Below are 10,555 nucleotides of genomic sequence, written 5' to 3'. Positions count from 1 at the left end.
ATGTACCTACCTTTCCACAAATATTCCAGTTTATTTATTATTATTGTCTTTCACGAGAAAGAGACAGAGAGAAAGGTAAGTACCCTTGACATAGCCTTACACTGTGACCTCCCCCGCCCCTGTCTTTCCTAGCCTCCAGGATCGCAGGTGAGTGCTTGAGCCAATGTGTGTAGGTCAGCCTCGGGAATTGAACCCTGATCTTCCATATAGCTTTAAGCATTGCAGAGTGTTTCACTTCTGCTGTGCCACCATGGCTGGGCTTCCCCAAGTCTTTATTTCAAGTGATCCCAAAGGATGCATGTTTTCTCTGTGCAAGAAGCCCAGGTCTGTTTTTTAAGAGTGTTCATTCTCACTAGTAACTTCAATGGAAATCCAGCTTTCACCACGGGCTGGAGCAGCCAGAGATGGCTCTGTGAGCCTGGAGAAATGGCTGCCCTCTGGCAGGTGTCAGGTCTAACTGCACTTCTAACACCGATTTACGCCATCATCATTCCTTGATGTTTTATTTTTATTTATTTTGTTGTATGGCCAGAGGGTGTGTGTGTTGGCCAGAGAGAGGCAAAGAGAAAGCAAGAGGGAGGGACAGAAAGCACCCTCTGCAGGGACGTGGTTATGCCACAAGCCATTCTCTTCCATTTCTTGGCCCTATGGGGATGTGGGGTGTGTCTACATATGTAGCCAGTGTGATTTTTGTTTTCAAGCTGCTGGGACCTAGACCTGAACTGTGGTCAGCCATGTGGGGTCTGGTTTGGCCACTAAGCTGTGGGGCAGTTCCCCCTGACATTTTCTTCTTCTTCTTTTTTTTTTTTTTAAAGAGAGATTCTTGCTATAGGGCGCATGTGCTCGCTGGAGAGACATAGAGACAGAAAGTGAGAAATCACTTCCCAGGGGGGATGATCATGCTGCAGTCCCTTTTCCTCTTTTCTGGAGCGGTGTCGGGCACGCATGCACACACACACACACACACACACACACACACCCTGTGTGAGTTTTAAGCTGCTGGGTCTGGAACTCGAACCATGGTCAACTACATGGGAGTCTAGCAACATAACCATTACACTATCTGCTGGTCCCCCCCTGACATTTTCAAAAGTAGTCTTTAACCAGTTTTCAGAGCTCATTAGCTTAAATTAATGGAACTCATATAGTTCTTCTGGGAGAGGAGGAATGGGAATGGATTTCTTTCAGTTCAGCTAAACTGCAAGAAATCTGATTTTATCCAGATGATGTCTGAATAAAATCTAGTGAGTAACCCTCTGTGCAATGCTGTAGCTTGAATGTGGATTTGAAGATAACACTTAGTGGGTTAACTGAAAGAAAATAGTTTTTGATACTGTACCTCTGGCCCAACACTTAAGGACTGTGAACTTCTGTTAAAAGCAAAAGTTCTGGGACCAGCAGTTAGCATAATGGCTATGTCACTGAACTCTCATGTAGCTGACCACGGTTCGAGTCTCGGACCCAGTGACTTAAACTCACGCCGGGTGCGTGTGCATGCATGCCCAAGATCCCGAGAGGAGAATGGAGGAGAAGGGATTGCGGTGTGGCCATCACCCCTGGGGGTTGATTTCTCGCTTTCTATCTCTCTCTGTCTTTCTGGAAAGCGCACGCACCCTATAGTAAAAAAAAAGAAAACAAAACAAAAAAACAAAACAACGCCCCCCCACACACAAAAAAAGCAAAAGTTCTAAGGTAAGCTTTCTTAGATGTGCTTATTATCATTATTAATATTACTATAATAGTAAAAGTAGTGGTAGTAAAAACCATCATTTGGTACTTATGCTAGGTAGGCATTGTACAAGTGTTTTAATTTTAATAAATGATACTCCCTTTATAAGGAGGATGTTATCATCATTCCCACGTGATGTATGGGGAAATCGAGGCTCACAGAGGTGGCATAATTGCCCCAGATCATAGACCTGGGCTCAGGCATGAGTCTGACTGACAGTCCAACCTGTATTGATGGCCCCCACATTTTCACTGAGTTTTGAGGAAACAAATCCTAACAGGGTGACTGTTCGGTAAGGTGCCCGACATGCTCCTGGAGACTTCCTTTCTGCAGACAGAAAGTCCCTTGAAAACACACTCTTGGTTATTGGTGTGCAGAACTAGCAGGAGCAGAGTGGACCCGTAAGGAATCTAGGGCTTTCTAGGAATGAAGAAACCCTGACCTAATTCCAGCTCTCCAAGGTGCAGACCAGGTGGGCCACAAGGCACTAGAAACCCAGGCTCCATGATGGTTACAGGGAAATGACTTCCACCCGGAGAGTGAAGGATGAGGATAGTTGCAGCTGTGTGAAGTAGGGTGAGGAACTGGTGTGGTCTGAGCAGGTCATAGCAGAAAAGCTCATGGCCGAAGCCATGCAACTGTGCAGGACCCACGTTCAACAGTGACATCAGGTGGCTGGAGGATGCTATGGCAATGGGATATTGATACGGGATGGAGAAGCTCCCAAGCTCTTGAATAGCTGTGGCTGGGAATGAGGAGAACACAGCCTCGAGAAGATACTGGACGTAGTGAAAATAAAGCAAGTGGGAGCCTGAGTGGAAAATAAGGCAACGACTTGACTTCACGTTGACTCTTCGAGCTGGTGGAGCAGGTCAGACCAGTAACACAAGGAACTGGGGACATGTCGACCCTTTCCTGAGTTTTAACTGTTCTGCTATAGTTGCAGCTGTGTGAAGTAGGGTGAGGAACTGGTGTGGTCTGAGCAGGTCATAGCAGAAAAGCTCATGGCCGAAGCCATGCAACTGTGCAGGACCCACGTTCAACAGTGACATCAGGTGGCTGGAGGATGCTATGGCAATGGGATATTGATACGGGATGGAGAAGCTCCCAAGCTCTTGAATAGCTGTGGCTGGGGATGAGGAGAACACAGCCTCGAGGAGAAGATACTGGACGTAGTGAAAATAAAGCAAATGGGAGCCTGAGTGGAAAATAAGGCAACGACTTGACTTCACGTTGACTCTTCGAGCTGGTGGAGCAGGTCAGACCAGTAACACAAGGAACTGGGGACATGTCGACCCTTTCCTGAGTTTTAACTGTTCTGCTCTTAAACTCACAGAAGCCATAGGCATGTAAGCCAGGGCTGGACTGAAGAGCCAGCTCTCTTGACTTTTCCTGAGGGATTCCTGTACTGTTCCCAGGCCCTCCAGACAGGGCTGTGGAGCTGGCCTCTCCTAGCCAACTGTCAACAGCACACAAAGGCTAACCAGCCCAAGGTATGAGAACATAAACAAGACAATTAGAAAGCCCCCGCATGCACTCAGCTCCACCTCTGCAAGGCTCTTCTGTGTTCCCAGCACATACCGCAGAACAAAAGCAGAGCAGAGTCTCAAGGCCCTGAGAAAAGCTGCACATGGAAGGCTCTCCTCCAAGGCTGTCATTCTGCTTCTGGTCCACTGGCCCAGAACAGCTGCCTCCTTTCACATTTAATCCACCCAACGAAGGAGAATAGACCTTCTGAGCCAATCTTTCCCTTTCATACAACTTCCTGCCCCTGTAACTGTGAAACTGTGAGTAGGACCCGAGAGCAAGATTCTGAAGAGATCTGAAATAGCCTCTTTTTTTTTTTTGGAGAGGTTTTTGCTATAGGACAAGTGCGCTCGCCAGACAGACAGAGAGACAGAAAGCGAGAAATCACCCCCCCTGGGGGGATGGCCACGCCGCAATCCCTTCTCCGCCATTCTCCTCTCGGGATCTTGAGCATGTATGCGCACGCACCCGGCATGAGTTTAAGCCACTGGGTCCGGGACTCGAACCGCGGTCGACTACATGGGAATCCAGCGATATAGCCATTACGCTAACTGCTGGTTCCTAAAATAGCCTCTTTAAACTGTGTCCTCATTGGTGGAGGGCATGGCTTTCCAGTCCCTCCAAACCCTTGCTTCAGGCTGCTTTCTTCTGCTTGCTCTTTTTCCCTCTCGGCCAGCTCTGCTCTTTTTAGTCTGTGTAACCATGGAAACCACCTGCCCTCTCTGACTCTGTTTTCTCAACTACAAAATGGGGATAATAATAGTTTTGACATGGAACAGTCACTGATGGTGCCCTGTCTACGGAGGCTTAGACCTTACTGCGGTGGTGTGCAGCCATCACCTTCCACCTGCCCCAGGGCCTCCCCTAGTGGCCTGGGTCTCTCTGAGCACACACTAGAGAATTAATGTCCCCCGGGAGCAGCTTGTCAACCAAAGATAGATGGAAACCCGCCCTCGATGGGACTACGGTGAGGCCTGTGTCTATGAGCCCCTTGATATAGGACAGCTATGAAGGGAGTTTTCACTGTCAGAGATTCCTAGTCGGTTGAGCCTCAGCTGCATCAACAGTGGTGCTGACCTGCTGGATAACAGGCCCCTCCTGGCTCCATACCTCCCATCTCACTTCTTGTACTTTTACCTGATCTACCTGTACTCGCATCTTGTATTTTTATTTTTTAGTGAAACTTTTGCTAAAGGGTGCACGCGCTTACTAGAGAGACAGAAAGCAAGAAATCACCCCCTGGGGGGATGACCCCACCACAGCCCCTTCTCCTCCTTTCTCCTATCGGGATTTTGGACATACACGCACACACGCCTGGCGTGAGTTTTAAGTCATTGGGTCTAAGATGCAAACCACAGGTGACTATGTGGGAGTCCAGCAACGTAACGATTATGCTATCTGCTTGTCTCAGTTTTTGTTTGTTTGTTTGCTTTCAAATTTGCTATAACACACTAGCCAGAGAGAGACTGTGAGGGGGGGGAGAAGGTGAGAAATCACCATCCCCCTCAATCCCAGGGGTGATGGTCATACTGCAATCCCTTCTTCTCCATTCTCCTCTTGGGATTTTGGGCACACACGCACACGCACCCAGTGTGTTTTCCAAGCTGCCGGGTCTGGGACTCGAACCATGCAGTCAGTCGGTCATATGGGATCCAGCCACCTTACCCACCACACTGCCTGGCTGACCCTATATTCACTTCTTTGACTAGGGAAACCCAACCTGGGGCAGTAGCATTATACCTGTGTGGTCTTCTTCAACAGTGTTCTTTCTACTGCCCCAGGATCTACTTTCCCCTACTTGGGTTATTCTTCCAGTCTTCTAACTAATTCCTCCAGGCCCCTCCTTGTGAACAGAGGACTTGTGTTCACCTCCAGAACAGGTGAGAGCCGTCAGCTGGCAACTGCCTCAACCTGCCCGTTGCTAACAGTTAGAGGGCCCGAGGTAGACAACCATCCATGGAGGCGTCTTCCCTGTTTCCTCATCCCCGAACGTATTCTCTTCCCACCCCTGGCAAACCCGAGTAAACAGCCTGGTGCACCTGCGTGTGGGCAGCTCCCACTTTGCATCCAGACTCTGTTTACAAGAGCCTGCAGGCAACTGCCTCTTGGCCGCCCTCAGACCAGAGGTGAAGTCCACCTTCAAGAGGTGGCCTTGCATACCAGATTCTAGGGCCGAGGCACCATGGTGTGTTGGAGAAGGGGAAGCATGGGCTTCGGGTGGGCACGGTTCCTTTTCCCAGCCTACAGCTAATAAAGCTGATCCTTCTGGAATGTGGGGCCCAGAGCAGGGGCCCTGGTTACTGGAGGTCAAGGGTGAAGCAGCCTATTCCTTCTCCCAATTCAATGAACCTTCCTGCATCTGCACCCATCCTCCCACCTGGGCAAAGGAGGATGTGCTCTTCTACCAGAGGCCAGTCCCTCTCCTGAGGTCTCCATTCAGAATTCAGGATCAGGATGAGTGGGAGGCAAGTGAAGGAGGTCTCAGCCTTTGGAATAAGTCTGGTCCTGCCACTCATTGGCCAAGCCTACATTTCTTCACTTGCAAGACAGGGTCCCAGTGTTTGTTTCATCTCCCTTCTGTGGTGGCACAGGGTTAGAGGAGAAAAACCAGGGGAGCGGGCTCAGCAAACGGAGCAGCAATACACACAGTGTAAGAGAGGTGAGCTGACCCGTAGCTTTGTGGTTAAGGGAGCCAGCTCCCACATGGCTGTCTGTGGTTTGAGTCCTGGCCCCAGCAGCCTGAAAAACCAGAGCTCAGACTCTTAACAGGATAGAGAAATAGAAGACAAGGGATTTTGCTATGACCATGGCTCCATTGAGGGGCGCTTTGTCCCTCTCCCCCTCTTTCTCCATCTCTCCGTCTCTCTTTGGCAGGTCCACACGCCTTTGGGAAATAACAAGAGAGAGAGAAAAGATAGTTTTACTCTTAGTTGAGATCCCGATTTAATGTTTTGTTTTGGGAAAACATGGGAAATCACCTCCCCAAGGGAGCTTACCATGCTGCAATCCCTTTTCCTCCATTCTCCTTTTGAAATTTTGGGCACCCACCTACACACATGCACCTGGCATGTTTTTTTTTTTTTTTTTTTTTGAGAGGTTTTTGCTATAGGGCATGTGAGCTTGCCAGACAGACAGAGAGAGAGAGACAGAAAGTGAGAAATCACCCCCTAGGGGGGATGGTCACGCCGCAATCCCTTCTCCTCCATTCTCCTCTCGGGATCTTGGGCTCGCATGCACATGTGCCTGGCGTGAGTTTTAAGCCACCGGGTCCGGGATGCGAACTGCGGTCGACTATGTGGGAGTCCAGCGACATAGCCATTACGCTAACTGCTGGTTCCCCACCTGGCATGATTTTTAAGCTGTAGAATCTGGCACTCAAATGGCCCAGGTAGCCATGCAGAATCTAGCTACTTTGACTCCCACACTACTGGCTGGCCCCTGATCGTATACATAGTTTATTTAAAAAGGTAGTGCCGAGAGCTTGAGGAAACCTCTCCTCTAGGCCTCAGCTAATGTCTTTGGACAGCCAGATAATTTGCTTTTGTCTCATCATTGGACAGTTACATAAGGATTTTTTTTTTTTCCCCATGTGTTGCATGAGAGCTAAGATTCTTAAGTGAAATATCTCAACCAGGAACCAAATGCCATTATCAAAAGGAGATTTTATCCTAATCCTTCAGAAGTAGCCTCAACCTATTAGATCAAACCCACCCAGAAGGCCCAGGGCACTATTAGTTCCTTCTATCTTAAAAAATTCTATTTCAGATGTAGATATAGCCTTTGAACAGTCGCTAACAGCAGGAAGAGGGAGAAAGGACTTGGGAGGTCAAGCGTAAATGTTAAATGAGATTCAAATAACACGGCTGAATTACTTGACCCCTCCAGCTAAGAAGGGCTTGTATTTTTTTATTTAATCTTTTTTTTTTTTTTTAATTGCTAGAGCGTGCATGTGCTTGCCAGAAAGAAGGAAGGAAGCACCCCCTTCCCCAAAAAGGGCACGGCATGGCAAACACTTCTCCATGTATCTGTCCTGTTGAGATTTGGACACATGTGCAAACGCACACCTGGCATGTTTATCACGCCTCCAGGGTGGGATTTGAACCATGTGGTTCGCTGTGTGAAATCCAGGTCCCTTAACCACTAAGGGCCAGCCCTGCTGTTTATTTATTTATTTATTTAGTTAGTTAGTTAGTTTTTTTTGCTATTGGGCACGTGTGCTCACTGGAGACGGAGACAGAGATAGAGAGAGAGAGGGAAAGTGAGAAAGCACCCCCAAGGGGGGATGGCTATGCCTCAGTCTCTTCTCCCCTACACTCTTCTCGGGATTTGGGGCACACATGCACACACCAGGTGGGTTTTTTTTTTTTTTCTGTTTTTTTTTGGAGGGAGAGGTTTTTGCTATAGGGCGCGTGCACTCACCAGACAGAGAGAGACAGAGAGACAGAAAATGAGAAATCACCCCCCAGGGGGATGGCCATGCCACAATCCCTTCTCCTCCATTCTCCTCTCGGAATCTTGGGCACGCACGCACACGGGCCCAGCATGAGTTTAAGCCACTGGGTCCGGGACTTGAACCACGGTCGTCTACGTGGGAGTCCAGCAACATAGCCATTAAGCGAACTGCTGGTTCCACACCTGGTGTGTTTTTCAAGCCATCAGGTCCAGGACTAGAGCCATGCAGCCAGCCATGGCGATCCAGCCAGTTAAAGTCCATGCCATCTGCTGACCTCAGCCCTGGTCATTTGTACAAAGAAGAATATGCTGCAGAGACCACGAGTGGCCCTCAAAGCGTAGAATATGGACTATTCGGCCCCTGACAGGGCAAGTCTGCTACACCTTATCCCCCACACTGACTGAAGAACTCACTGACTGACTTTCCTCGGCTTCATTCGACAGTTCTTCATGGGGTGGCCTCTCACCAATAAGGCCAATCTCACACTCCTAGTCAAGGCTGGGTGGGTATGGCATTCCCAGTCTTCTAGGAATAATTGAAGATGCCACTTGGGAATGGACTTAGCAAGGGCTAAGACAGCTTCCAGGACTACGTCTAAGGTCCTGAGTAATTTCAGTGAGGGGTTAGGATGGGGAACCAAATGAAACATGATATATATTCCAGACCCAAAGGAAGGGGCACAAATTCAGCTCAAGGAGATTTTCTCAAATCTTTGAGTTTTTTTTGCTAAAGGCCAGAAAAATCTGGGTTTCTTGGTCTTCATTAATTGGGTTGTCCAGAAAGTCCCGATGCATTTTTGCATAAAAAAAATGTCATTGGGACCAGCAGTTAGTGTAATGGCTATGTCACATGTAGTCGACCACGGTTCGAGTCCCGGACCCGGTGACTTACACTCACGCCAGGCACTTGTGCGTGTGTGCCCAAGATCCCAAGAGGAGAATGGAGGAGAAGGGATTGCGGCGTGGCCATCCCCCCTGGGGGGTGATTTCTCACTTTCTGTCTCTCTGTCTCTCTCTCTGATTTTCTGGCGAGCGCACACGCCCTATAGCAAAAACCTCTCAAAAAAAAAAAAAATGTCATGACTTTTCCAACAACCCAATATAATCAGGGTTGTAAAAGTGGAAATTGCACTAACTGATACATCTTTGGAACCTTCTGAAGTTCTTGGCTACAAAATTGAGCTTTGGTTCCTGCGATCAGAAGTCAAAACGAAACCACCCTGTCCTTAGAGAAGGTGCCCCAACTCTTCCTCTGTAGCCACAGCCACAAACCCTTTTGACATTTCTACTCCTTCTAGCTCCAGCCAGAGGCAGAAGGGATTTTTTTTTCCGTATAACTCATCATTTCAGAATCACTGATGACATCGCCCAGTTCTTCTCCTCCATGCCGGTCCTTCACACTCACCTTGGGTCCTGGAGGGAAGACCTCTTGCTGGTGGACCTGGATGAGGGTGATAGACAGCAGCACCACCACGCTGACAAACAGGACCACCAAGGCAATGATGGCCGGGGTCCTGGAGAGCGCCTTGAAGCCTAAAATGGGAAGAGTGGAAGATGTAAGGGAGAAGCAGGAGCCAGGCATAGGTGCAGAAGTCACTTCCTCTGGCTTTAGCGAGATCCCTGCTTTTATGGGGGGGAGGTTCTTTTTTTTCTTTTTCTTTTTTTTTTTTTTTGCTATAGGGTGCATGCGTTCACCAGACAGACAGAGAGAGACAGAGAGACAGAAAGCGAGAAAACACCCCCAGGGGGGATGGCCACGCTGCAATCCCTTCTCCTCCATTCTCCTCTCGGGATCTTGGGCACGCACGCACACGCGCCCGATGTGAGCTTAAGACACCAGGTCCGGGACTCGAATTGCAGTCGACTATGTGGGAGTCCAGCGACATAGCCATTACGCCAACTGCTGGTCCCAGCGAGATCTCTGCTTTTAAAGCAGAGTAGCAATTGGGCCCCAATACCCATGCACATTTATCCCAAAACTGTGGGTTCTAACGGTGTCTGTGGGGAGGGTGTGCATGGCCTCATTTTTTTTTTTTGAGAGATTTTTTGCAATAGGGTGCGTGTGCTCGCCAGACAGACAGAAAGAGACATAGAGACAGAAAGCAAGAAATCACCCCCCAGGGGGGATGGTCACGCCGCAATCCCTTCTCCTCCATTCTCCTCTCGGGATCTTGGGCATGCACGCACATGCGCCCAGCGTGAGTTTTAAGCCACCAGGTCCAGGACACGAACCGCAGTCGACTACATGGGAGTCCAGCGACACAGCCGTTATGCCAACTGCTGGTTCCCATGGCCTCATTTTTTGATAGTTCTCAAAGTGTATTACACACCTCACTGGTTATCCCTGAGATGATTTACCTGTTTTAATGTAGATTGAAAAAAATCCAGGTTTTCTATTAAAGCAGGTGATAGAATATGTCATTAAAAATAACCCGTTAAATAAAATAAATTAGTACTATATTATACTGAAACGATTCCATTTATGTAAAGTTCTGAACAGGCAGGACAGAAATCAAAACAGCAAGTGCCTTGAGCATTTGAGGTAGGGAGTCGCTGGGAAGGCATGTGTGTAAGTCCTTGCTGTGGTGATGGAAATGCTCTGTATCTTTAAGGGACCAGCAGTTGGCATAATGGCTATGTCGCTGGACTCCCATGTAGTCAACCGCGGTTCGAGTCCCAGACTCGTGGCTTAAACTCACGTAGGGTGCATGTGCGTGCCCAAGATCCCGAGAGGAGAATGGAAGAGAAGGGACTGCGGCATGGCCATTCCCCCCTGGGGGGTGATTTCTCGCTTTCTGTCTCTCTCTCTCTCTGTCTTTCTGGTGAGCACATGCGCCCTATAGCAAA

General features: G+C 48.7%; 1 protein-coding gene across 1 annotated transcript in view; it reads right to left on the bottom strand.

Moving 5' to 3' along the window:
- Positions 1-10,555, bottom strand: part of ENTPD3 (ectonucleoside triphosphate diphosphohydrolase 3) — a 50,450-nt gene that overhangs the window by 36,999 nt on the left and 2,896 nt on the right. The window contains exon 2 of the mRNA XM_006155385.2: positions 9,114-9,241. Coding sequence (XP_006155447.1) covers positions 9,114-9,241 — 128 coding nt within the window. The remainder of the gene's footprint in view (positions 1-9,113; positions 9,242-10,555) is intronic.

Source organism: Tupaia chinensis, unplaced genomic scaffold (assembly GCF_000334495.1).
Source record: "Tupaia chinensis unplaced genomic scaffold, TupChi_1.0 Scaffold000451_1, whole genome shotgun sequence".
In the NCBI taxonomy this organism is placed as follows: Eukaryota; Metazoa; Chordata; class Mammalia; order Scandentia; family Tupaiidae; genus Tupaia; species Tupaia belangeri.
Note: the sequence above shows the minus strand (reverse complement) of the source record. Positions and strands in the feature narration are given on the sequence as shown.